Source organism: Carettochelys insculpta, chromosome 2 (genome assembly GCF_033958435.1).
Source record: "Carettochelys insculpta isolate YL-2023 chromosome 2, ASM3395843v1, whole genome shotgun sequence".
NCBI lineage: Eukaryota > Metazoa > Chordata > Testudines > Carettochelyidae > Carettochelys > Carettochelys insculpta.
Genome location: NC_134138.1, coordinates 134297752 through 134324552, shown reverse-complemented (window position 1 = coordinate 134324552; position 26801 = coordinate 134297752). Strand labels below are relative to the sequence as shown.

General features: G+C 43.2%; 1 protein-coding gene across 1 annotated transcript in view; it reads left to right on the top strand.

Moving 5' to 3' along the window:
• The window catches only part of CDH6 (cadherin 6), a 66745-nt gene that overhangs the window by 12525 nt on the left and 27419 nt on the right, over positions 1-26801 (top strand). Inside the window, exons 2-3 of the mRNA XM_074985950.1 lie at positions 23010-23304; positions 26103-26222. Of these exons, the coding sequence (XP_074842051.1) occupies positions 23010-23304; positions 26103-26222 (415 nt within the window). The remainder of the gene's footprint in view (positions 1-23009; positions 23305-26102; positions 26223-26801) is intronic.

The following is a 26801-nucleotide window of genomic DNA, read 5'->3' as shown; positions in this document are numbered from 1 at the left end:
CCTCACCAAGTTGTGCAGGGTGCAGCAGTCCTCGACCATTGCTGGGACGCTGTGGAGGTCCAACTCCAGCCTGGTGAGGAGGCATCAGAAGTGCCCCTTCAAGCAGCCAAACGCCCACTCAACTCTATTGCGGGCCTGGTTCAGCCACTCATCAAAAATGTCCTGTCTAGGCTGCATGTGTCCCATGTATGGCCTAATCAGCCAGGCCCACAGGTGGTAGGTCTCATCCGCCACAATGCAGGGTGGCATTGTGATGTCCCCGACAGGGAGCTCCCACAGGGGAATGAAGGTCCCCTCGGCCATGCGGCAGCCCAGCTCCAAGTTCTGGAACACCTTGGTGTCATGGATGCAGCCAGACCAGCCCACACAGATGTTCTGGAACTGACTGGTGGCATCGACAAGTGCCGCAGGACCATGGAGTGGTAGCCCTTGCAGTTTACATAAGTCCCACCACTGTGCTCTGGGGCCCAGATGGCAATGTGTGTGCCATCCAGGGCACTAAAGCAGTTCGGGAAGCCCAACTCATTGAACCCCGGATGGTGTCAGCCAGGTCCCTGATGCAGACCAGCTTCCGCAGGAGGACCCTATTGATGGCCCAAACGACCTGCAGGACATGGGGGGGCACATGCTTGTGGGTGTGGGGTGGCGTGCAGTGTGCCCGCCCGTCCCTGTCCCCTCCCTTGGCCCCTGCAGGGTGGGCCTCCCTGGAGCCCCCATCTCTCCGTCCCTGGCCCCTACAGGGTGGGCCTCCCTGGGGCTACTGTGTCTGTCTCTGGTAGGGGCTGCCCCCAACCCCTGATGGTGCCTCTTGCCGGGGTACCCCCAGACTCCTGCATGTGGTGGGGGTACAACGTGGGCATAGCTTACCTCATGGAGGACAGCCCTTATGGTGACCCTATCCACCCCAAACTGGTGGCTGATGGATCAATGACTGTCTGGGGTGCCAGTTTGCAAAGGGTGATGGCCACCCTTTCCTGGAGTGGGAGTACCGACTTCACACAGGTGTCATAGCACTGGAGGACTGGGGCAAGCCAGTGGCACAGCTCCAGAAATGTCCCCTTGATCATCCTGAAGTTCTATAGCCACGAGTCATCACCCCAGCCCTCCAGCATCATCCATCCCACCAGTTGTTGCTTGTGAGGAAGTCCCATAAGCGGTGGGTGACCCGGTCAACTGGGTGCAGATGTCGTGCCCTGAGGATGGCCTCCAGGAGGGTGGGTAGTAGGATGGCCAACCGGACCCATTGGTGCATGGTGGCCAGGACTGTGGCCAGCATGCTGGCCATGGCCTCGATGCAGGAGGGACCTGCTCGGGGTCTGGGGTGCCTCCTCTGCTCACTTTGCCTGCATGCCTGGGCACAGGTAGCTGGCCCTAGGTGTGTGCAGGCCGAGGCTTGGGGTCAGGGGCCCTTTAAAGGGACATCAGGCAGCAGCCCCAGAAGGGCTCGTCCACCATGTGACCCTGCCCATAGCGCTTCCTGCCCCTGTACTTTCGAAAGAGCACCCTGGCACATGAGGACACTCTTTTTCGATAGTTCAGTGGGGGCCGTTCAAAAGGGCAGATCAAATCTTCGATCCCCATTTGCCTGTGTGGACGCTCTGCTTCAAAAAGCCATCTTTTGACGTTAAGTTTCGAAAGACGTCCTTTTGAAAGGGAGCTGTAGTGTAGACACCACCAAAGATATTTAGCAGTCTAAATCTATTCTACCCTAGACCTGAACATTGATCCTAAATACACAGGTCCAGCTATGGAAAGTGCGTAAAGGGAATCAATATATCTAAAATTGATTTATCAGGCAGAAACTCTTCCATCAACTTCCCTTACTCCTCGCAAGAATGAGGAGTACCAGGGTCGACTGTCAAGTCCTGATGGTTCAATTTAGCGCATCCCCACTAGATGCACTAAATCATACCCTGGAAGATTGACCCTGACCAGGTCTATCTTCCAGTAAGTATAGACGTATCCTAATTCCCTTCACTCTAAAAAAGAGTTAAGTGCTTAAGCATTTTTTAAGAGTGAATCTTACTCTCAGGGCTTAATTTGTAATGAGAGAGGTGCTGGGGCTCAAGCAAATTTTACATTCATAGCTGGTGCACCAAGCTGCCAAAGAGGCTTCAGGCAATGAACTGTCAGGCCTAGCTATTCCGGGGATCAGCTCTGGCATGCATTAAGCACTCTAGGGTGAGTTGCCCAAGGTCACATAGGAGGTCTGTGGCAGAACAGGGAATTATATTGGGGGTTCCTAAAGCTTAGGTTAGTACTGTAACCACTGTACCATTCTGCCTCCCTCTTGCTGGTGTTTTGCATTGAACTCATTTGTCATATGGTACTTCCTCTCCTCTGAAATTCCAGCCCCCAAAATACCATACACAGCATCAGGCAGTGCAGGACAAATTTACATGACATCAAAGTTACTTAGTTTTTACTGTCCTAGGAGCAGGACCCATCTTTTTGTTATGTTTTTATAACACTGAGCACACTGGTGACTTGCTCCCTGATGAGGGCTCCTAGGCATTACCGCAATACAAGCAATAAATTAGGCATAAGCTTAAGGTAATAAATTCAGCATCTGCAGAAAATATGGATACTAATCTGTAAATAGTCCCTTATTTCTGGATCCAAGTTCCCTCCATTGGCAATTGTTAGTCCACTGTTAATGGCTGTAATTTATTCTCCAGAAATATCAAACCATGAAGTTTAGGGAAATTTTGTTTAAAATATATAATCCCAGTATTTCAAGCTACTTCCTTTACTTTTTGTGATTGTTGTTTCTGTCCTTGGTTGACACTGGGGCAACAGTAGTTTGAGAACTTTGGCTTAACATTTCAAAATATGCACTTGAAAAGATATGCTATAACATGAATGGCTGCTGTCAATCTCACTGCACTAATGGAGATTGCAGCTTTTTGCTTTCACGCATGGAAACAGAAACCTCAGCGTGTGCTGAATGTGTCTCAGTGTTCAACAGAGCTGGTATTTCTAGGCACACTCAGAGATGGGAGAAGGAGGTGGGGTCAGTGGAGGAAAATGAAGTATCCCCCTGAAGATAGTGGCAGAGGTAGCACCAGTCCCCTCACTCTAAAATTTTTTTCATGGAGAAACAAAAGGTGTCAAAGAATGAAGTGCTTGAGGGGCCTGAGGTTAAAGATGTAAGTCAGGGGAGGGGAAACAGTGGTAGCTGGACCTAAGATTCGCTCTGCTTTGGGTTTCACTGTTTATATAGCAAGCACATTCTTGAGTCACATCATTCAGTTGTTATAGTCCGTCCACATTCGGACATGCTTGTGGAACACAGGGATCCACATTTTTCACTGTGTCTTAACGAGGGGCCTGATCCAGAGCAAGCTGCAGGAGTCTTGCTGGATTGGTTACTGCACATGAGAATGATTTCTACCCATCTGATACTTTCAGAGCCCTCAGCCCTGTAGAATGTGAGTGCTATCCTCTCCCGTCACTGAACCGTAGGTGTTGTCATTCACCAGGAGATGTCTGTTTGAAAGAAGAGGCTATTGACTGATACCGTTAGCCACGCACTCACTCATGTTCAAATAATCTCCCCAGGGTCTCCTTTGGGATGGCTTTCCTGCCTGTCTCATTTCATCTATTTATGCTGGAGGGCAAAAGGAAGTCAAGCAAAATAATTTGTAATATCCTTTGTGTGTGGCTAAATAGAATGCAGCACATGTATTAGTAATAAAAATGAAGTTCTCCCTCTCCTCTTCCAGAAGTAGGGGAGGAGGCAAAATATCTAGACCTGTGGCCCCATGCCTCATTTGCTCCTGCCTAAGACCCCTTGGAAGTCAATCCACCAGAGCTCTAATGAGTTGGGCTTCCATGGATTTAAAGAACTAGAAACAGGAGAGATTGTACTGGGGAGCAGCATAGCTAATTTCCACAACATGGTCCCCTGCGGCTTTCATATCAGATTTCTGATGGCGAGTTATAAAAACAACAGTAACTCCCGCAGAATGCCTTCTTGCAGATGAGTGGGGTGGGAGAAGTCAAACTCCCTATCCAGATCAAAACAAAAAGCAGTCAATTAGCACTTTAAAGACTAGCAAAATAATTCATTAGGTGATCTTTCGTGGGACAGACCCACTTCTTCAGACCATAGCTATTGAAGAATATTGAGTCTGTTCTGGTATGGCTATGGTCTGAAGAAGTGGGTCTGTCCACAAAAGATCACCTAATGAATTATTTTGCTAGTCTTTAAAGTGCTACTTGACTTCTTTTTGTTTTGATAGTATATAGACTAGCACGGCTCCCTCTCTGTCCCTATCCAGAGAAACTCTGTAAATACAAGTCAGTGTTATCTGCAGTACAGTTTTTTGTTAGCGTGAGCTTGTCCCTGGCTACATTACTCATGGATAAAGAAACCACTTGTAAGTTATGTGGGTCATTCCAAGTGAGCTCTGATAAGAGTTTTTCATCACCTCATAACATCATTTATTATACTGCTTTTGGAAAATATCTTTTGGAATAGTTTCTTTAAAAAGATTTAGGGTGCTTTGTTGGTGCTTGGTTTTCTATTGTTCCAACACAGAGACTCCAGAGAGGGAAAAAAAAGTATAGCTTTGAAGACATCTCTAAAAATGCAGTATACTGAATAATAACAATGAAACCCAGTACTGGATCCTGCACAACCCACAGGGCTTGATACAAATACTGCAGTCCCACTGAGAAACTAGGGAGAAATTCCTAGTTCATAAAATATTAGTAACCTAGGACCAAATATCACTCAACCTATATGGTGGGAGAATGTACCAAAGGGCATCTTTGGCCAGAGGAATCCCTCTTCACGTGATTCTAATGGAGCCCCTTCCTTGGGCAGGGGGATGTGAGGGACCAGAGCTGAAGTGGAAGAACAGGGACCTCAGTTCCTGTAGACTCCTGGGAATCTGTCCACTTTGTGGATGGGCCCTGAAGCTTTTTCTACTAGTGGACAACATTGTGGAATATGACATTATGGAAGAATTTTCACAAGAGAACTCTTGCAGAGATTTCCATACCCAGACTCACCTTCCTCAGCTTTTAATGTGGATCTGGTGCAAGGTATGTTCGTGTAAATAGACTCATTTAGAGACTGGAGTGAAGAAGAATCAAGGACCTGCACACCTCCTCTTAACTCAGGAAAAGTTTGGTTTTGAAGCTAACCGTGCATTCTCACTTGCTTGGCTCCATCTCTGTTTATCTATTACAAGTAAGGTACACACAAACATAGCCGGACATGATTGCGAACATCAAGCATTCAGACAATCATGGGGTCACCTTTGACAGTAAGCAAAAGATGAGAATTTTCTTTCAAGCCCATCCATTAGAGAGTAGTAAGAGGCTGTTACCTGCTGAAGAAGTATAATGTTTTATTCAACTATCTCAGTAAAAACATTCCTGGATTTTTAGGTCAAGGGATTGCTTTCATTTATTTCATTTGTATTTAATTTATAGTTCATCTTCATGTGTGGGTCTTCCCATGAGGACAGCTGTTCTCACTGATTACATATTTCATCTAACCCCTGAAGCTGTGATAATCCATAGAGAACTAAGATCATAGGTGATGCAATAGTATTTAAAGCTGAGACACTATGTGTCTCCATTGTTTAACTGAGTGTCAAGGCTTTTTTGGAGGCTGGGGAATTCACAAGCAAAAACTAACATTATTTTGGAATTAAATAAATCATAAAGAAGTTATTTCAAGTGAACGATTTGAAAAACAATTTTGACACCTGATAACCACTGTAAAGTTTCCCAGGTAAGTCTGTGGAGACAGCAGAACAGCCTAAGACCTGGTCTACACTACAGAATTAGATCAATGTAAGCTGCCTTAAGTTGACCTAATGATGACAGTGTCTACACTACAGCCTTGCTCCCACCAATGTGAGGGCACAGCTCTACTACAAACCTAAGTCAACCTGTGTTAGGACATCTTACAGCTACTGCAGTAATTACGGTGGTTTTGCCATGTCAACATTGCCCTCTTTCTGTTACTGGGGCATCCTCACCAGGAGCACTTCCACTGTCTGAAGAGTGGCAGTAGGAGAGACTGAGAGTGGGCTCTCGGCTCCTCATGGGGCTCTTGGCTGGGAGCCCAGCAGCAGTCCTAGCTTTGGTTGTGGGCTCCCTGTCAGACTCTTAGAAGAGAGGTGGGAGCCATGGGGGCAGCTGGGCTCCCACCTCATAGCCTGAGCAGTAGCCCATCTGGAATCCAGGAATCAGGGGATAGGCAGTTCGTATGTGTAGCCCTCCACCCTCCCTGGGGCGACAGCCTGAGCTGTGAGACCGGTGCAGGGCTCACAAATAAGAGCCTATCTGCCTTTCTTGTCACACTCAGGACTCGAACACAGTGCTGTGAAATCAACAAGAATGATCGCAAACAATCAATATATGTTACAGTGTCTACACATTCCTTCACCCTAACTACCCCGGCACAAGTCCTACATCTCTCGTGGAGGTAGCATTATTATGTCGGGATATTAGGACACTTATGTTGGCAGGAACACGGCTGTACTGTAGATACTGTCAATTAGGTTGATGTAAGTCAGCATATGTCAATTTAACTCTGTAATGTAGGCCATGGGCATATAGCACGCATTGGTTTTGCCAACATTTAATTAGAATGCTGAGCGTCAGATTCTGAAGACATTTATTAGTCACATGGATAATTCTTTGCAGGGTTGGCAGCTAAAGGAAGACACTCATTTCTTCAGGAAACAATTTCCTTCTACTACTTCCTGTCTTATGCAACAGCTTATGTTAACCTGATAATACAGGGCCTGATATAAAACCCACTGATGCCAGTGGGAGACACTCCATTTAATTCAATGAGATTTGGATCAAGTCCACAAAATAAAATGTAATAGTGATGCTGTGGTACACATTTAAACTTGGACAGTTTGTTTCTGCTTCCAAGGATGTTAAAAATGAAGGGATGCTTTATCTGTGCCATTTATTAAGTAGGGTATCTAATGGAGAGAAATATGGAATGCAGTTAATATAGTTATTCATTAATATGTTTATGCAGTGAAACCATATTAAATGTAACCATCCAGTTAGATATTTCTTCTTGCATATGTCAACCCATATGCTTACCTTTGAGTTAGACAGAGATATCAGTACAATATCAGTACATGTGGACTATTGTGCTCTGGTTTGGCAAAATGGAATATAAAAGCTAGGCTTTCTTGAGCTGCATGCACACTGCCCATTGAAGCAGTGCCTGTGGATTTAAGGGAGAGGATTTCCAAGGCAGAAATTGTGGTTTGGCACTCTGAATTCCCATGAAAAATCTTGAAGAGTTAGGCAGTTAGCTGTCTGTTGTGCCTTGGAAAAGAAATCTCCCTGGTACGGTACAACATGCCCAAGAAGTGCACATGTATTAATTTCTTTCTTTGTAACTCTGGGCAGACATTTTGCCTCCTATGCCTTGAGCCTTAGGATAATCTCTCACCCAGCCACCATGTTGTCAGAAAAAGTCTCCCTGAGGGCATTAGCTGGACTTAGTCACGATCCGTATTATCGTGCTGGCAGTTGGCTGGGGACTTGCAATGGCATCCCAGTACTTGTCAGTTACTGGAAGACTTTCCAGCTTCCCTTCTTTCAGGAAGGAAGTGTGTTCCAGCACTTCTCCTTTTAGGACTGAGGCAGTGCATATTGTACCTGTCTCTCAAAATCCTATAAATACAAACATGAGCAAATTACAACCTGTACAATTGAGCCATGGAAAACGTTAGCTCATATGTCATCCATCCTCCAGAGTGGCAGTGTGGCAAATTTTCCTACGATAATTTGTTCAGCCTAGTTTTAAATTATTTAAGCATTGGAGCTTCCATTCCTAAATGGCATGGTGGAGGTTTGTGTAAAGCAGGGCCGGAGTGTTGTTCATCAAGTTGCTCTGCTGCAGGGAAGTGAGTCACTACAAGATACTTCCTTACCACCTTGGGCTGGCTGGCTATAGAACAGGGAAGAAGCAGCCATCACAGATCTTTTATTATCACCCCTGCAGAGGTGGGGAATGGACAGCGAATAGACTGCATTTCTTCAGTGTGCTGGTCAGCACATCTTTGCTGACACACCAGGAGGAATAACAAGTTAATAGTTAGTAGTATTAACAACAAATTCTTTTCATCAGTAGATCTCAGAACACTTTACAGAGGCAGTTAGTATCATTATCCCCATTTTACAGAAGGGAGAATGGAGGTTCCAGGAGATCAAGTGACTTGCTCACAGTCACCCAACAGGCCAGTATCATATCTAGAAATAGAAACTAAGTCTCTTGTGTCCCAGTCTGTTATTCTGCCCATTAGAGCACACTGTAGCCCGTCTATTCTGTGCATAATACAGGGATGGTACAGGACGTGTTCCTCCCAGAGCAGGAATAAAACTGACAGGCAGATTGTGACTCAGAGTCACGGTCTATTCCTGATCTGCTCTGGGGGCAGCAAAATTACACTTTGCCCCATACATAGGGTGGGGTCAAAGACACTGTTCAGCCCTAACTTAGCTGTAGTCCAGTCCTTCAACTAGGTCACACAAGCATTCTTTCCTCAAATTCAAACAGGGCCCCTTCCAGGCAAGGTTTTTGTAAACAATATACAGATCCTCTGTGAGTTTGGCACTAGTAATTATCCTTGTTTTATAGATATGGAAATAGAGGCACTAACATGTTTTGCCCAAGGTCACACAGGCAGGGATGCTAGAACATATTGTGCTGTGGTTCTTGCCACACCCCTGGCTTGAAGTAGTAATCAGCACCCACACTATAAAAATTGTTCCACAAGCCCTGCAGGCTGGCAGTTTGTGACAGAGGCAGTATTAAACCCCTCCAGTCCTGTATGTTAGCTGCAAGTTTATCTTTCCCCTCATATACTTTGTATTTTGTTGTGGAGACATACATAAATGTGCATCATTACGTGTGTGTGTGTTTGTTTTTAATATACAAATGGTGATACTCGGAACTAATTTTCCTAGTTAGTCTTGAAGAATCATACTTGAATGCACCGACTGTTGAATTGCAATACTAAATTTGCATGATGAGAAAATGTCTCCAATAACAAATGACTTGTGTGCTTTTTTTTATGGTTTTCAAGTCTTCAGAGGTTTGGATTTTAATTCTTGACCACTGAAGTGTACACACTCTGTAATAATTAATTTTAAATCTCTCCTTTCTTTCCCCTCATCTATATATATATGAGAGAGAATACATAATAGCCACATTTTGTTTCGAGTTTGGGGATGATGTCATGGCTCTGCTCTTATTTATAGCAAGTGAGCACTAATGCCTTTGCTAAATTCATCTATTAATATGTACTATTTGTACAAACATAGGTATAAAATGAAAAGGGGATGTCACTCAGAATTACAGTGACATGCCAACTGACATGAAACACACATCCACAGAGCATAAAGTGCTGAAATACGTGTCAGTCATTTAAATAGAGTAGTCCTGGTTCTGAACCATGCTGTTATTGATGAGCAGTGCTTCCCATTGCTAAACCTGGTAGATCCCTGTCCTGGAACAGCTCTTCTGAAATTGATTAAAAACTGGGCTAACTGATAGATCTCCAGAAATGACTATAAATGGGAATCACAATCCAGTGGGGCTGTTTCTAGTTGAATCCCACACAATGCTATTCCATTATACCCAGTGCTACTCTATATCTTTATAAATGGTCTAAAAGAAAATATGAAATAATTGCTGCTATAATTTGTATCTGATGCAAAAATTGGTTGAATAGTAATTAATGATAAAAGGTCAGTTTTACACCCTAGACCAGCGGTTCCCAACCTTTTCCAAACCGGGGCCCATTTTGACAATTCAGGAAGACTTGGTGACCCAAGGCAATTCAAAAACAGGGGAGGAGTGCCGTAACACATTTGCACCTGAGGCAACAATATAAAGTTGTGCACCCTCATGTTAATATAGTCATAGTAGTTACTTCACAGAAAAAGGGAAAATACATTAATAATAAAATAATAATGCTGCATTTATTATAGTTAATTATTATTTTATTTTTATAGTTGATCTGAGTTGTGGTGAGGGAAAGACCCTCATTCCCAAACTTCCTCTTCCCACTCTCCTAGCTTGAACCCCACACTCAGGGGCTGGGGGAGAGCCACACTCAGGAGCTGGAGAAGATACAAACAAACAAATGAGAGCTGACAAATCAGCTACATGGAACAGAAGGGGAGCAAAATGGGGGAAGGGACGAGGAGGGCAAAAATTACTTACCGTAAGAGTCTATTAAGTGGCTTGCCTGGGATGACTATAAATAACAAAGGTGGAGAAGCTGTCTTTGTAATGCATAATTGCTTTTCTGTTGATAGAGAGAGCTGCTAGATGAGGCAGCGTTAAGGAGCTGCAAATGGCTCCTTTAAAAGCCACATACAACTCCAAGCTGTTGGCGACCCTTAAAAAATCTAATTATGACCCATGTTTGGGTCCCAAGCCCTACGTTGGGAATCCCTGCCCTGGAACAATCAGGATCACACAGTAAACTGAGCTCATTTTAGCAACACACATTGCATCTTTAGCCAAAGCTCAAACCTGGTACTCTATCCTCATCCCTTCTTGATCTGTCAGCCATCTTTGACACCATCAACAAAGCTCTTGAAATCTTGTCCTTCTTTGGCTTCCATGGCTCTGTCCTCTCCTGGTTCTCCTCTTACTGCTTTAATCTGAAACTCAACATATCTTTTGGAGGATACGCTTCATCTGCCTTCCAGTAGCAGTTCCACAGGGTTCTGTTCTTGGTCCCTTATTCTGTTGCCTCTACATATTACCTTGGAGTAATTTAATCAACAAACACAATTCAGCTGCCATCTATATGCTGATGACTCTCAGATCTAGTCCATAGTTCATTTCCTGCTGTCCAAATGACAACCTCAGCCTGTCATTTTGACATCACCTTGTGGATATCTAGCCGTCAGCTCAGACTCAATGAGAACTCTAAATCTCATCTAACTCCAAGCATTTCCCATTATCTCCTTTTCCCCCATCATCCTGCCTGTCACTCAGCTCCATAACCCACCCAAATAAGGGACCTGAGGTACAGAGTAACTTGTCCAAGGTCACAAAGGAAGTCTGTGGCAGAGCAGGCAGTTGAGCCTAGGAGTCCTAAATGACCACCCTTTGCTGCAAAGATCATTTTCCTAGCCAGTTGCTCTTGCCAGGTTACCCTCTCTTTCCATCGCTGCGGCACCTCTGTTGTAGCCAACATAAGCTACTTGTCTTCACTTCCAGGGCTCTTCATGACCTATTCCCTATCCTACCTACCATTGCTTATTTAATATACAGGGGTCAGCTGCACCCCTGGATTGGCTCATGATGTCAGTCTCCCTTATTCATTTGTACAGCACCTAGCACAATAGGGCCCTGGCCCATGACTAGCACTTCTGGGAGCTATAGCACCACTGTGGAACAAACCCAGTCTACTTAGTTTCATCCAAAATAGGGTTGAAGCAGTTTCAGCATAATCTATAAGGAGCTTCAAGAGAAGAAGATTGACTACTAGGCTAAACAGCCCTCTACCATGGTAAAAGGCCTAACAAAAGCTAGTGGTTGGACAGTGGAAGCTAGACAAATTCAGACGAGAACTAAGGTGCCATTTTTAAAGTGACTGTGTAACAGTTCATGACTCACCAATGTTGCACCTCCTGATGGTCTGTCCAGGAGTTAGGTTGTCCAGCTCTGGAGCATCGCCTGTTGGCTAGTATCTTGCCCTCAGTTACCTGTATTCTTTACCACTTCAGACCTCATGTCCCTCCAGGCCTACAATGCCCCTTCCCTTGCAGTACTGCCCCACATTCTGGGATTCTCCCCTCCCAGGGAACCCCATCCTGCCTCAGTGACCCACTGAACAATGGGTTCTATGCAGAACAGAAAACGGATAGGAGATTGTCACTGCTTAAACCACACCAGCTGCAGAGTCCAAGAGGGAGAAAAGTGAGCAGGCTCTAAGAAATGAGAATGCTGACACCTCCCAATTGTTTTCTTGCCCTATCCTAGTAAAGCTGATTAGCTGCTGAACTTTCTGGGCAGGGATGATCGCTTAAAGAGCACGGTAAAAGGTGACAAGCCCAGCTGGCCTTTCCCAGCCTAAGGAATCATGACACACTACTAGGATGACCACATTTTCCTATGGCAAATTTGGGACACCAGCCTTTGGGGTTGATGGGCTCCTCAGTGGTGGGAGCTGCCCCCACGGTGAGACACCAGGGATGGAGGCTCCACAGCTGCCCAATGAGGGGGAGTGGAGGATGGGGGCTCTGCAACTCCCTGACTGGGAGGTGCCGAGAATAGAGGCTCCTCACACTTCTTGCAGGGGTGGGGGAAGGGAATGCAGGAGCTCCCTGAGTCAGGGGTCCCTGGCAGCAGGGGCTGCCATGCCAGGGAACAGGGCAGCTGCCCTCGGAGAGCTTCCCTGTCCTAGGCATAGAGTACCAGAGAACAAGGCAGCTGCCCTGTGGCAAAGCTTGCCAGCAGAAGAAGCTGCCACCTTGGCATGCCAGGGGACAGTCCAACTGCCCAGCAGAGGAGGTCCCTGGTAACGGGGGGGAGGCTGCTGCCTCAAGATGCTGGGTGTGGGGCACAGGAGCCCCACAAAATACAGGACAAGTTGCCCATTTCCTTAAGAAAGTCAGTGTTCCTGTGAGACAGCTTAAATAAGGGACTGTCCAGGTGAAAAAATGGAAGAGATGCTCACCCTCCATACTACTCACTGCAGAGGTGTGGGGTTAGAAGGGTTGTGTGCAGCACCATCTGTATCACAAGCTAGTCTCTGCATTGGGAAGCCAGGAAGATTTGGGAGGCAGATAGTTCCTCCTCTCCTATGCACAGCCCTCCATGGAGAAAGGAGGAAAACACTTGCATCAACCACTAATTGCGTGGAGGGGCTGAAAGAACAGTAGCTGCCCATCAAATCAAAACATTATCCCCAAGAGAAAAACAACCTATCTAAAGGACTTACACGACCTCCCACCCCCATCCACGATTACCATTGTACTGGAACACTTAATGCATGAATCCTAACACACCCCTGTGAGGTAAGAGATCTGAGGTAAAGAGTGTTTAAGTGATTTGCCTAAAGTGATGCAAGAAGTCTATGGCAGAGCAGAGAATTCAGCCCTAACCTTCAGGCCATTCCTCTCAATTTAATACTCTGTCAGGACCTAGCTTTCCACGGTCATAGGGTGAACAAAGGAGGCTGAGTGATGCTTAAGAGAGGAAACATAGCTGGGGAGAGAGAAAGGGGTGGAACAAATGAGAGAGGATAAAGTCAGGATGAAGATATATACATGAATGGAAAGGGATGTGAAGTCACGAAGGGAAAGATTTAGTGTGGCACAGAAAGGGAAGGCAAAAAATGAAAGGACGTGATGCAAGGGAAGTGAGAGGTGATGGCAATGGAAGAAATATGATGAAGAGTAGAAACCAGAAATGATATCCAATAGGAAAGAACAAAATACTGAAAGATAAAGGGAAACCTGTGGCTGTGCTGGGGGCAGGTAGAACAGTAAAAATGAGCATTTGGGGAGAAAGGTGACATGAAGGAAGAATGGTCTTATGGAGAAAACAAACTTGAATGAATAATACCTGCCTCCCTTGCATGGGAGATGTGAGGATTATTTCATGTTTGCTCTGTACTTTGAGGCTGAAAATATAAAGCATTATTTAAGAGCCAAGTATTGCTATCTTATCTTGAAAAGAATATTGACTGAAGAAAAGCACCCTGAAAAAAAACAGGAACATACTTTGTGGGAATATTTTCCATTTGTGTTGTGGCTTGATTTTTGTTTTAAAATCTCAGTAAAAAATTGCTGTCATTTTTGTGTTAAGTGAAATTATCTATTCACAATAAATAGGCAAGCTGTAAATATATTCATGCATCTGAAAAAAATAATACAGATACTTTGGCCAAAACATTCCCTTCTATCTTTTTTCCTTCTTGCATTCTTTGTATCTCTGTGCATATGTCATTGTCATTATTTTTGCTTCAGGACAAACACTGCCAGTGACATTTCTAAGCAGAAGTCTATTAATTATCTCAGTTTGCTGGCAATTTTGAAGTGGTATTACTTTTTAAATATCCATGTCTAAAGGAAAAACAGTCTCCAGTCTACATTTAAGCAACTATGGAATTCTCTAATTGGGGTGGCTAAATGTGGATCTAACTTTAAGGACCCACATTTGAACTTTTTGGCCCTGGACAAATGTGGGGAAGTTGAAATGGGAATGGCTGAATAGTTAATCATTAAAAGTGAACCAGATAGTTTAATTTAACCATAGTCTTACAGAGAAATTAGGTGAATGTGTGCCTTTAATATAAAATCTTTTATTTGTAGTTCATCCTCAAGCTATGCCACTGATTGATGACATAGTGAAAATTTTCTATTATGCTTTGCATAATAAGCAAATTAATTTACTGTCACATAAGTATGGAGATACAGATCTCCTAGAGCTAGAAGGGACCTTGGGAGGTCATTGAGCCCAGTCCCCTGCCTTCTTGGCAGGACCAAGAACCATCCGGTTTTTTTTTTTTTCTTTTTTGCCCCAAATCCCTAAATAGCCTGCTTAAGTATTGGACCAAGGGTATTAGAGAAACAAGCTTCATGAGGTAATATCTTTTATGGGGCCAACAGAAGTTGTTTCTATTGCACATTTTGAATTTCTCTCTTCCTGCACTCCCTCATCTGGCAACATCCGTAACCCAGCAAGATTTTAGTTAGCCAGATGACCAGATATCATGGGTGTGACCAAGTTTCCCATAGTCCTAATAAGGTCTGCTTACAGCCCCCAGTCCTGGCTCTGTGTTCTGTGCTGTTATTTTGCTCTAATTTACCCCTAAATGTCTTCTAAGAGCCCTGCGAGCAGTGGAAGTGTTAGTAATGCAGCTAGACAACAATGACCTCCCATGGTCTGGAAGATTTTCTCATTCAGCACCAGTCAGGCCGCTAGCATGCCTGACTCGAGAGGTTCAAACTGTATTTGGGCTTATGTGTATATATGTGTCCTCTTAAAAACTGGAGAAGAAAGATGGCAGATTATTCAGAAATGAAAAGGATAAACTATCCATTGAGGAGGGATAATTCATGCAGTGATGTGATGACCAATTCTGAGTTCCTTTCCACTTGGGATTCTTTAGAATAAGCTAATACAGCATACTGTTATAATGAATTTATAAAAAAGCTGTTATAAAGTGCAGCTTTGGGAGAGCTGAACAACATTAGCTCCTGCTGACTTAATTGAAGGCACTTAGGGTGAGCTCTCTGGGGACATTAAGCACTTCACACCATCCAGTTCATAGTGAAGCAAAATGACACCCAAAAATTATGGAATAGCTATGTTATGGGTCCTGATGATATTCCACCTTGGCTGTTCAAGGATGCCTGGATATCAATGAACATTGCCCTGCATCATCTGCTCTTAAAAGAGCAATGTAACAGGGTCAGTACCAGATTCTCGTGAGTGATCGTCTTTGGCCAATGTGTGTCTGCAGTAACTCAGTTTTGGGCCGAGCAGCACCCACCTCTTGCTGGCATCCCTTTGTGGTCAAGTGTTCACTGACTCAGCCTTCTGGCCTACTCATACACACAGCCCCTCCCCTTATAGGGTATAAAGTCACTAGTTCCTTCTCATGGCATTGTATGGGGCCATAGCATCAAGGTTTCCTTCTTATATACGCTGCCTTTTTAAGAGCCCAACCAGAGTCCATCCGGATACCCTCGGTTGGTATCCTTTCAGAAGCCTGCCCTGGTCTCACACTTCAACAAAACTGACAGGATCCATTGTGGTACCCTCAACCAATCTGACTTGGTCCTTGGCTCAGTCCTCTGGATTTAGCCTGCCCACCCTGATCCATCCATGGTGTTGCTGCTCTTCCAGCCAACTGGGCACCTGGTCTTCAGCAGCCTTCCTTGAGCTCAGTCTTTCCCACTCTGAGCCACCTGCAGTCCTACTGCTCTTTCGGCTACCCAGGCTCCTGGTACTTCCCTCTTCAAACTCCAGGCAGCAATTGGTTGATCTGCCTCTGCTGCTTCCTTTTATGTGGCCCCTGAAGCCCCTGGTTTGCTGCACCAGCAGCCGCTCTAGGCTGCCAGGAAGACACAGCCTCTTGTCTCTTCTGGGGAAGAATGAGGCAGAACAGCAAGGCCTCAAGCAGCTAGACTCCAGGCTTAGGCCATCCTATTACAGAGGAGTACCAGCAGAATATAAATGTGGCATTATAGTGCCCTGTACAAAGGTAAAAGATCTCTCACCAAGGGCTTGTCTACACTAGCTCCCTACTCTGAAGGGAGCATGGTAAGTAGGGTGTTGGGAGTTTATTAATGAAGTACTGTCCTACATATGCAGCACTTCATTAAGCAAATTCCACACACCGCGGCAACTTCAAAGTGTTAAACTTCGAAGTGCCAGCTCACGTCTAGCCATGACTCACCCACTGGTACTTTGAAGGGCCAGAGTAGTCCTGGAGGAGTAAATGGACTTTGAAGTTCCCCGGGCACTTCAAAGTACCAGTGGGTGAGCCACAGCTAGATGCGAGCCAGCACTTTGAAGTTTATCATATGCAGCGCAGCACTTCATTAATAAAGTCCCAACACGCTACTTACCATGCTCCCTTTGAAGTAGGAAGGTAGTGTAGGCAAGCCCCAACTGTAGCAGTCACTGACTGATTGCATTGTTATCATTCCCTGTCAAGGACTTCAGTCACATTCTGCCTGGTAGGATGCAGCCCATTTGTTTACAGAGATCATAATCCACTATAATCAGGTTTCACTGCTCTTAACCTCCTGGTTCTTGCGAAATTGCAGTGAAAATTTAATTTTGACATCAAAGCAGCTTTTGTTCAAGTTGAGTACTTTGGCTTGCACTGAAAAGAACTGGTATCCCACATGCTCTACTAAATGTGACATGCACACCACTGATACAAGTGTGTGTGTTGCCACATTTCTGCACATTCCCAGGTGTGTGGCAGGGATACATTCTTTTCCAGGCACTATTTTGTGAAGCTGTTGAGTTGCTGCACCATGTGTCAGATTCAAGGTTGGTCAAGAAATGTTCACCAGCCAAGACTATGTCCATGACAACCTAGTTTATGAAGAAGCTGGATAATTTCAGCTCCACACTTCAAGTCTTCCAGGTTTTCTACCGCACTGTTGAGCTGAACATCTCTTGGCAGAAGACCAAGGTCAGAGCTCCCAGTGTTGGCAGGATCAAATACAATGCAGAGCTTTGACAAGTTCACCTACATACATGCAAGGAGAGTTCAAACAGTCACGGTAAACCAGATGTCCTCCGATTAATAGCTCTCACTGCCTCCTGATGAAGTCCATGTTTTGCCCGTGGCTGCAAAAATGTTTCTGCATTGAGAAAAATTGTAAGGTCTGTCAGATTTGTGTATTGTGCACACTTCTATATGGGTCAGAAGTCTGGAATCACTTCAAGGCAGATTTGAAGCAGCTAGAGACGTTCAACATGCACTATCTGTGCCAAATTCTGAACATAAAAGTGTTTCAAAATAACAAAGCATTACAGATTTCTGGCCTTCTTCCAATCACTCACTACATTCTAAAGCAGTTTTGCACACTCTTCAACTATGTTGCCAGAATGGGACAAAAAAACCTCAGCATGCCATGCCTTATCAAAATGCAAAGTGATTCACACGTTGACCATACCTGGCATCACCAGCGGGACTACCACAGGGCTTAATGGAGTTTTAGGATTGAGCCAGAATGTGGAACTTCATTGTATGGTGTCTGGTAGGTGATGTGAATTTGATGATGATGAATAGATACATCTGTTTATAGTGAACTTCCTTCTACAATATGCCTTCCACATGGGGAAAAATGACTTCATGTTAAGAAGTATATTTTATTTATTAGTTTTATTCTGCATAACAGCCACTGTGCTAGGTGCTGTGTGGGCAGAGAATGTGATGCCATCCGTTTATTTTATACTGTATTTTCAGGCATGATCCTTTGGTTTTCTTTTAAGTTTTAGTTTTACAACTTTTCTATGTAGTTATAGTAGCAATCTTCCTCTTCATATAGGCACCTAAACAGCATATTGGCACTAGGACATCGTAACACACTAAAAAAGAAAAAAAGAAACATTGGTTTTGCCTCAATAAAACTTTTCTCCCAAAGAAATAGCCAGGAACATACACAGATAACAGTATCTAGAGTAACAAATCTGATTTTTAGACATTCTCCTCACAGGAGAATGTTTTAAATTTATTCTTGGTAGAAAAGAAAACTCTCTTCAGAGTCAATTTTTGGATTTTTTTCTAACATATACCAAGTACCTTATTAAAGAAACAGGAACAAATATAAAAATTCATATTTAAAATTCTGTTTTTATACTCTAAGTATTGTGAGAAATTGACCCCAGGTTTGCCTGGCTACTGAGAAGTCAGTAGCTCCACACTGCTATAACCTGGCGGCTCTATGCTCAGTGGGTGCATGCCACTGGACACGCCAACCCAGAATGATCTGATTGGCAGTTGTCCTAGTGATCCCTGATTGGCTCTTAGATCCTATAGAAGCTCATGTGCCCAGGCAAGAGTGTGGATCCTTAGCTAGCTGCCATGCCTGCCCTGCTTCTGTGTTTCAGAACTCTCAGGCTTCGGCTGTGTCTATGCTAGACATAGCAGTTGACGATTGATAAGTCAATTTTAGCTACTCAACTGGCGTAGCTATGCCAGTTGAGTAGCTAACATCAACTTCTCAGCAGCCCTCTACATGGAAGAAGGTTGATGGGAGCATTTCTCCCATTGACCTTCCTTAATCTACTGTTGACCTTCCCTCCTCTTTCTTAATCTTCCGTTGACCTTCCTTAATCCTTACTACTCACCACTTCACTCATATTCTGCTTGGTAGAATGCAGCCCATTTGTTCCGGGGTCGACTTTGGTCCCAGCAAGCGCTGTTTTGCATGTGTGTGAAAAAAAGCCCTGGAAGATGGACCCTGAGCAGGTCGGTCTTCTGTGGCAGTATAGATGTAGGCTGTGTCCTTAGTTTGGATTCTAACTCACAATCAACCCCTGGAATCCCAGCACAGAATCTGATACCAGGTATAGACCCTCAGCCTGATTCCTGACTCTCTGCAGCTCTAGCTTGACATCTGACTCTGACTCCAGCTTGATCCTCAGCTTGTCTCTTTACCCTTTCTGTGTTCTTGGGACCCAGTTCTGGAGCCCAAAATCCTGTCACTAGTCCTGTCTTCTTTTGCTCTGGATCTTGTCAGATGTGAGAAAATTTAGACAAGACTTACTTTACAGACACATCCTTCAAATTTCTGTTATCAAAGTTGTAGAGAAAAGTTCCTATTTACTGATTTAAATGGATCCCTCTGGAACTTTTTTAGAATTATCATGAATCAAATTCAAGAAGACTACACATAGTAGCAAGCTGGGTCTTCAGTAGCTGCATGAAAGATGAGAATCACAGCTAGTTTCAGGTCTATGCAGTATGTGTTGTTATGTGGAAAATAATCTGTTGCACACCTCTGAATTGTAATAAATAAATAAATTACTGCTTTGCCAACAATCAGTTGTCAATAATTTATTCTCTCCCATCTTTGGGAAAGTTTTAAGACTGGATGCAATTACAAATCTGGCTTAGCCAAAACTGCATGTATGTGTTTTTTAAATAATACTTCTGAAATATTTCACCCTTAACATGTGTTGCTTAATATACCAGAACATGAATAGAATAGAATGTCTGTCATTTAAGTGATTCTCTTTTTCACACTTACTTTGTTGCCTTGGCAGTAACATGAATGTCACGGCTGGCCTTGTCTTCCCTTGTCTTCCAGCGGAATCCATTGGCAGTTTCAGAACATGTTCATTTTGAGCTTTAATACTTTAACTGAAGGGGTGGAGGTGCTGAATCTTTAACTAAAACATGAAAACGTTAATTAATTATTGAATTCAAATATGTGTTGTCCTGATGTATGGAGTGACAGTCCATCTTAAACAGGATGCAATTACAAAAGAAAACTAAACAACTATTGATGAGAACAAAAAAAATAAGATTGCTTTGTCTCCTCTTATTCAGCTGGGACTGCATCTGATATGTATCTCTTTATTGTAGACAGAGAGATCTAGGAGGTGAATAATGTCAAAATAAGCATACCATTATAGTTATTAACAAAAAAACCTCATCCAAATAAAAAATGTACACTGTGTCAAAAAATTCTGGTAACCTTCTCACTTGCTAAATTTTCACTTTCTTCATTCTTGGGAATATTCTATTTCCACTAGTTTTCTAGTCATTGTAGGCTTTATTTACATTAGGGACTGTTAAGAAAAAATTCCCACTGCAATGATAGCAGTTGAGGTGTAGACAATCTTCCATGGCTACGTCTACTCTGGCACAAAACTTCGAAATGGCCATGTAAATGACCATTTCAAAGATTACTAATGAGGTGCTGAAATGCATATTCAGAGCCTCATTAGCATGCTGCCGGCCACAGCTCTTCAAAATTGCCATTTTTCGCTCCCAAGTGGCTCATCCAGACGGGGGTCCTTTTCAAAATTCAAATCAGCTGATAGGAATAAGAGGATTTCAAATTTGGTGGGGTTCTTTCAAAAAGAACCCCCATCTGGATGAGCCACGCAGGCGCGAAACATGGCAATTTCAAAGAGCTGTGGCCAGCGGCTTGCTAATGAGGCACTGAATATGCATTTCAACACCTCATTAGTAATCTTCGAAATGGCCATTTTGAAGTTTTGTGCCAGTGTAGATATGGTTCATAAGTGGATTTTGGCTGAAATCAAGCTCAGTTAACATGGTGATAAAAATGAGACTAGTTCAGGGAGCCTTATCTACATTAAGGCTTCTCCTAGCGCTATCAATGATTCATTTGAATTGATGGTGGGAGGGATTTTTGTGAGGTGTTCTCATCTGACCGGAAAGGCAGTAGGAGGTTCTAGGGCATTTATGGGCAACCTGCAGGCCAAGGGCTGCAGGTGGCCCATCAGGATTTTATGTGTGGCCCAGAAGACATTTTGTTTACCATTGCCATTGTGCAGGGTTGCCAGATTCTGCTAGCTTCTGTCTGCGTAATTTCTTTTTTCCTATCAGTATTACAAAGTAACACACGTATAAATCAAGGGCACATAAAGTGAGATGTATGCTGATTGCACACAACGATTATGAGAGCCATGCACTCCCTCTACAGCCAATCAAAACACTTCTGTGGTTTCGTCAGTATCACCCGCAAATTTCAGGTGTTCAAGTGCAGTTAGGAAGACTGCTCTATTCTGGGAGACTGTCTTGGTTATGACACTCTTTCGACCCACTGAGATCAAGAAGGGCCGTTCATGCCTGCCCACTCACTAACCTAGATTGCCCGGAAACAAAGAGGACGATTTGGGCAACAGTAGTTCATGTTGTGTATAATGACCATCTGCCATCACCCCAATCCTTTGAGGGTCTATAGGTCTTATTTCAAGTCAGGTAAAGATGCTGGAACCTCCACTGCTGACCTCTTACGTTGGCATCCTCCCATGACCCCCACGCCTCAGTGCTCGGCTTGCCATATATGCTGACTTGTTATTTGTTGCTTCTCTTCTTGGAATGTTGTGTGCTGTGTGGTACCTTAGGGCTTGTCTCACACTGTCTCACACTTTGGGCTAGGAGGATGTGCATCGCAGTACATACCACAGTGCTGTGTGGTAACACCCCTGTGTGGTTCCTGTGTGCATGAGCTAAAGGGTTGCTAGCTTGCATTAAAGGTACCCCTCTTCAAACAGATACTGCAGTGAATGTTTTTTGTTTGATTGTTTAGACTCTAGATACTCTTACCAAGAAGGACACAAATCCACGGGACCTATGCATAGCTTGCCACTCTTGAAGCCTGTTGATGGTGGAGTTGTGGCTTCAAGTTCTAGTGCTTCCCTGGAAGTTTGCTGTAGTACACCAGGCAGCGCAAGTCTGAAGACACTGTGAAATAAGTAGACAATAATATATGATCATTCTCCCACTGTTGAGTCTTCCCACTCTCTTGACTCTCCTGCAGCACTGCAGAGCATGCTTTCTTTCCACTAGTACTGCACAGAAAGTCTTTGGTTAATGCTGAAATGCTAAAAACACCACTAAGCAGTGACCACCCTTCAGAAAGAGAGGACCTTGCAAAGGCATGGGTTGGTGGGCTAATGGCAACATGGTTCCTGTGAGAAGGGTCACAGGAGCAGCAGAGAGACCAGGATACCAAAGTGGGAGGGCCGAGCAGGCAGAGGAGAAATTTCCTTCCCAGTGGATTTCTTGCCGCTGGTGCAGCCCTTCAACATTCTTTAATGGGAAGGCTGGAACAATTTTTTGAAAGGACAGTAGAGCTCCTGGACCAGTTGTTGCTCTGCCATGGGGATTTCATGGGCACAGTACAGTTTAGTCCTAGGTGCTTATTAATGTCACTATGTACCGATAAGAATAATTACGAAATTGGGCCAAGTTCACTGATGGTATAAATTCCATTCAACCCAGTTGAATTCAAGGCAGCAGTGCATCTGTCCCTCTAATTCCCATCTGAAGTTGGAGTCTCCCGGCCCTGTGTAAAGCACTGATGATGCATTACTGCAGCTTGCTTGGTCATGCTGTAGTCAGTGCAGTGAAATGTCCTAGAATATGCATCCCTGACCTTTAGCTAAAGGGAAGCCCAGCAATAAGCTAGTTTCTTTCCATGTAATATTTCTGTGAGGTTACGCCGCTTTTTACCAGTTATGCATTTATGTGGAAGGTGTTTTAGCCATCTTCTTTTTCAGAACAATCCCCTTCAAAATACAGATCACCCTGCTGAATTTTGCCTGATCTGAGACACTGCTTATAGCTTTACAGATCAAGGACTAGAGAGGATTGAAATGAATAATACAATACAAAAGTTATGTAGATCCACTATGACTTGGAATGAATAATGGTAAATCATGCATCAAAATGACAGATATAGATGATAGAATGATGTCTCAAATATTGATTTTTCCTTTTTTTTTTATTTTATTCTTCCCATTTCACTACTAGCTGCATTCAGACCAGGACAGAGGAGATGGCTCACTTAAATACATCCTTTCTGGAGATGGTGCAGGAGACCTTTTCATTATCAATGAAAATACTGGAGATATACAGGCCACAAAGAGACTGGACAGGGAAGAGAAGCCTGTTTATATACTTCGTGCCCAAGCTATAAACAGGAGGACTGGACGACCAGTGGAGCCAGAGTCTGAGTTCATCATTAAGATCCATGACATCAATGACAACGAGCCAATGTTTACAAAGGATGTTTACAACGCCAGTGTCCCAGAAATGTCAGATGTCGGTAGGTGGAAGCCCAGTAGCTCACTGTCTGATCTGGGTTCTTTTAGAGGAGCTGATTTAGTGTCCGTTATTCAGAGATATTGAGCAAATGTTATCGAGTTATGGAGAATTCAGCCCCTGGGAAAATCAGATCCCCAATGTACGTGCTAGGCCTTAAACAGAATGTCTAATGCTCACAGAAAACAGTGGGGGAGGTAGAACGCATTGCCCACAAAAGAAAGTCAGCATACCTGTCAACTCTTTCCTCCTTTTGCGGTACATTGTTAAATTCCCTTTGACCCTCCATAACTGAATGTTTCTAATTGAACACAAAAAGTACGCCCCATTTCCCACTGAAGCGAACCCATGTCTTTTCATGGACTTCACTGGGCTTTAGCTGAGGCCCTCAGAATCAACAAAAGCAGGTAAAAATCAGATTTCAAATGAATGGATTAAAATTCACCTTTGGAGACTCAGGGGACTCCCTTTTCAGAGACTTGGAGAGGTTCAGTTTTTTGTCCCTTGTGTCTTTTTAGAGAGAACTGGGAGATAGAATAGCAACACAGCACATTTCTAATCTGAAACAATGTCCTTGAAGAGAAGCATTAATTAAACAGCATCAAGTAAAGGATTAAAATAAACCTCAAGAAATATGCAAAAAAAAGGAGTAAAAGACATCTTCTCTCAGCTCATTCATGGAGTTTGTCTGTGAATGCAACCTTACCCCTATCAAAGTCAAAACATAACCCTCACACTTTACATTAGGATATGGCATTATTGAATCTGAAGAGTGGATACTTTGTTTAAAAAAAAAGAGAAAAAACCTCTTCACATTCCCAAAACGAAGACTGGTTTTGGTACAACAAACACTTCCTCTAGAACTGAATGGCAGTTATTTTTCTAAGAGAGGTGAATTCAGGATTACAAATTTGGATATATCCCTTAAACAACCATCTTATTCAGATTTAAGGTTTTGGTTTGACCCATTCCAGTTTTCAAATTCAGTTCTTGATTTGATTTCAAATTTCAAACACCCACAAGCATGAAGGCTGTTCAAATCCTTGGGTTTCGAACAACTACATTTTATGGAAAATATGAAACAGGATTTAGGCTTTGTGTAGAGTCTACACCAGAGTTTCCCAAACTTTATATAGTTGAGTCCTGGTTTTTTCAGTACTCTTTTTTGGCAGCCCAAAAATATAAACACATATTTAAAAAAAGAAGAATGAAAAAATCAATAAATGTTCACTGTTTATTATTTAGTCACAATAATCATAGTACATAATGACAATTTGTAAATTTTCGAACGACTGGTATTTTTTTTCCAGAGACCAGTACTGGGCCATGGACCACACTTTGGGAAACTCTGGTCTAGACCATTGAACTTTTTATGGCCCTTACAGCAGCTGGAGTTTGTCTTTCCATTCAATATTGGGCTGGTGTCCTTTAAGTAGAGGAATGGGTAAAAGAAGCTTAGATAAAATGAGAACATAGTTAAATCTTTGACCAAAACTTACATTTAACCAGAACTGCATTTCAAAAAAAAAAATCCCATGTTTAAAAATGTAGCTTTTATTTTGTTTCCCCACCACCTTGCAATCCTGCCCCGCTACCCCATCATATTGCTACACTCCTGGGTTCCCATTGGGACTTCAAGGAGAAAATTCCAAAGTGTCACAAGCAGAGGCTTTTTAAATTCTCAGATTGGTTTTCCAGACTTAAGATAACCAGTTATTTATAATATATTCCCAAACTCTTGTCTTTCTGAGATTCCTCTAGGACTAATTTAAAGAGTCTTTTCTGGGTCACAGATGAATTGTCAATAGAGAAGGAGCTCTTCAGTGCTTTGTGATTAATAGTTTAAATGCAGTGGGGCTTGATCTTTTGGCTCCCAATTAAAATGCCGACCAGTGGGTACTTGAAAGGCCATATGCAGTTTGCCCAAATTCTTTCATAAAGGACATAGCGGTTGTCACCTGCACTCCAGTGCCCAAGTTTTGTAGAGCACACAGCAGTTTCTTAAGGCACATGGGCATTTGTGCAATTCCAGCCAGCCAGGGCCCTTGTGGCTCCCTGGTAATATAGCTCTAGGGATTTGCCAGCTGCAAATTACTCCTGGGATCATCTAAAAGAGAATTTCACTTGCACAGAAAAATAATAATAATACAGCATAAGGGCAAATTACAGTTTTAGAAAATTAACCCCCCAAGGCTTTTTGCACACCCATTTCCAAGTCCTTTCCACACATAAGGGAACCACAGAAATGGATGATTATTCCAGCCCAGCTGGGAAAGACAAGATGTATATGTGCAATTTCTCATGGCTAAAACATCAGCCTCCCTAATGGAAGAGATGAGTTACTTTTAATAGTCTATTAGCACTCACAAGGGCAGGGTGACAGATTCTGAAAGGCCAGTAGTCGCAGAGGGGTAGGTCCATATCTTCTCAAATAACAAGCAGTCCTGTGGCACCTTAGAGACTGACAAATTCATTAGGTCATGAGCTTTCATGGGTAAAACTCACTTTCACAGCATTATTCCTGTTTGCAAGTTCACATAGCAGTAAATGTACCATATGCAAACCAAATGTTCTCTATAAATAAGCAAGCAAATAACAGGTACAAGGAAAGAATATTATTCACCCACACAAATTGGTGTTTGTTGAAATTATTTAAAGGCATTTTGACCCATCAGAGTAGCAATCTAATGGCAAAAAGAGCAGGAACATGAAAGCAGGTCCAGCTGGATAAATTTTAAGCAACTATACTATAAATTGTTCTGTCTACTGACAAACAGTAATGGTTTTTATTTATCATTTCAGGTACATTTGTTGTGCAAGTCACTGCGACCGATGCCGATGACCCTACGTATGGAAACAGTGCTAAAGTTGTGTACAGCATTCTCCAGGGACAACCATATTTCTCAGTGGAGTCTGAGTCAGGTCAGAAGGCCTTATCTGTCATTCTCTGACAGTGTCTGTGATTTAAAATGACATGTTAAGCCAAGCTAGGACATATTAAACAAAAACTTCAAAGAGATTACGTTTTAGTGAGTGCAAAATCTGACCAACCCAGTAGAGCAATACATCTGTAATCATGACACCTATATTATTTTAATCTGAACATCAATGCCTAATAAATATTATTAGCATTGGATGTGAATCATTTTCAATCATTTTCAACAAACAGTAGGCACACACAGTTTTCAGAGCTTTAGATTAAACCAGGTGTTGCTCAGTTCAAAAATGTTGCTCCAATGAGGAAAGAAGAGGGAAGACAGGTAGAAAGATTAACCATGGCTCATCGTACCAGCTATATGAAGCCACATTTTCTTTCTTCTTGGTGTTTATTTAAAACTTGTGCCAATAAAAGGATTAAAATTATTTTTCTGTATATATGCAATGTACAGATACATATTTTATGTTGATCTTCTGGGGGAAAAACATAATTTCAAATTATGATAGAAGAGGTGTGTTTGGTGCTCCCCACCCTACATAACATTTCTCATGATCCAGCCTTCT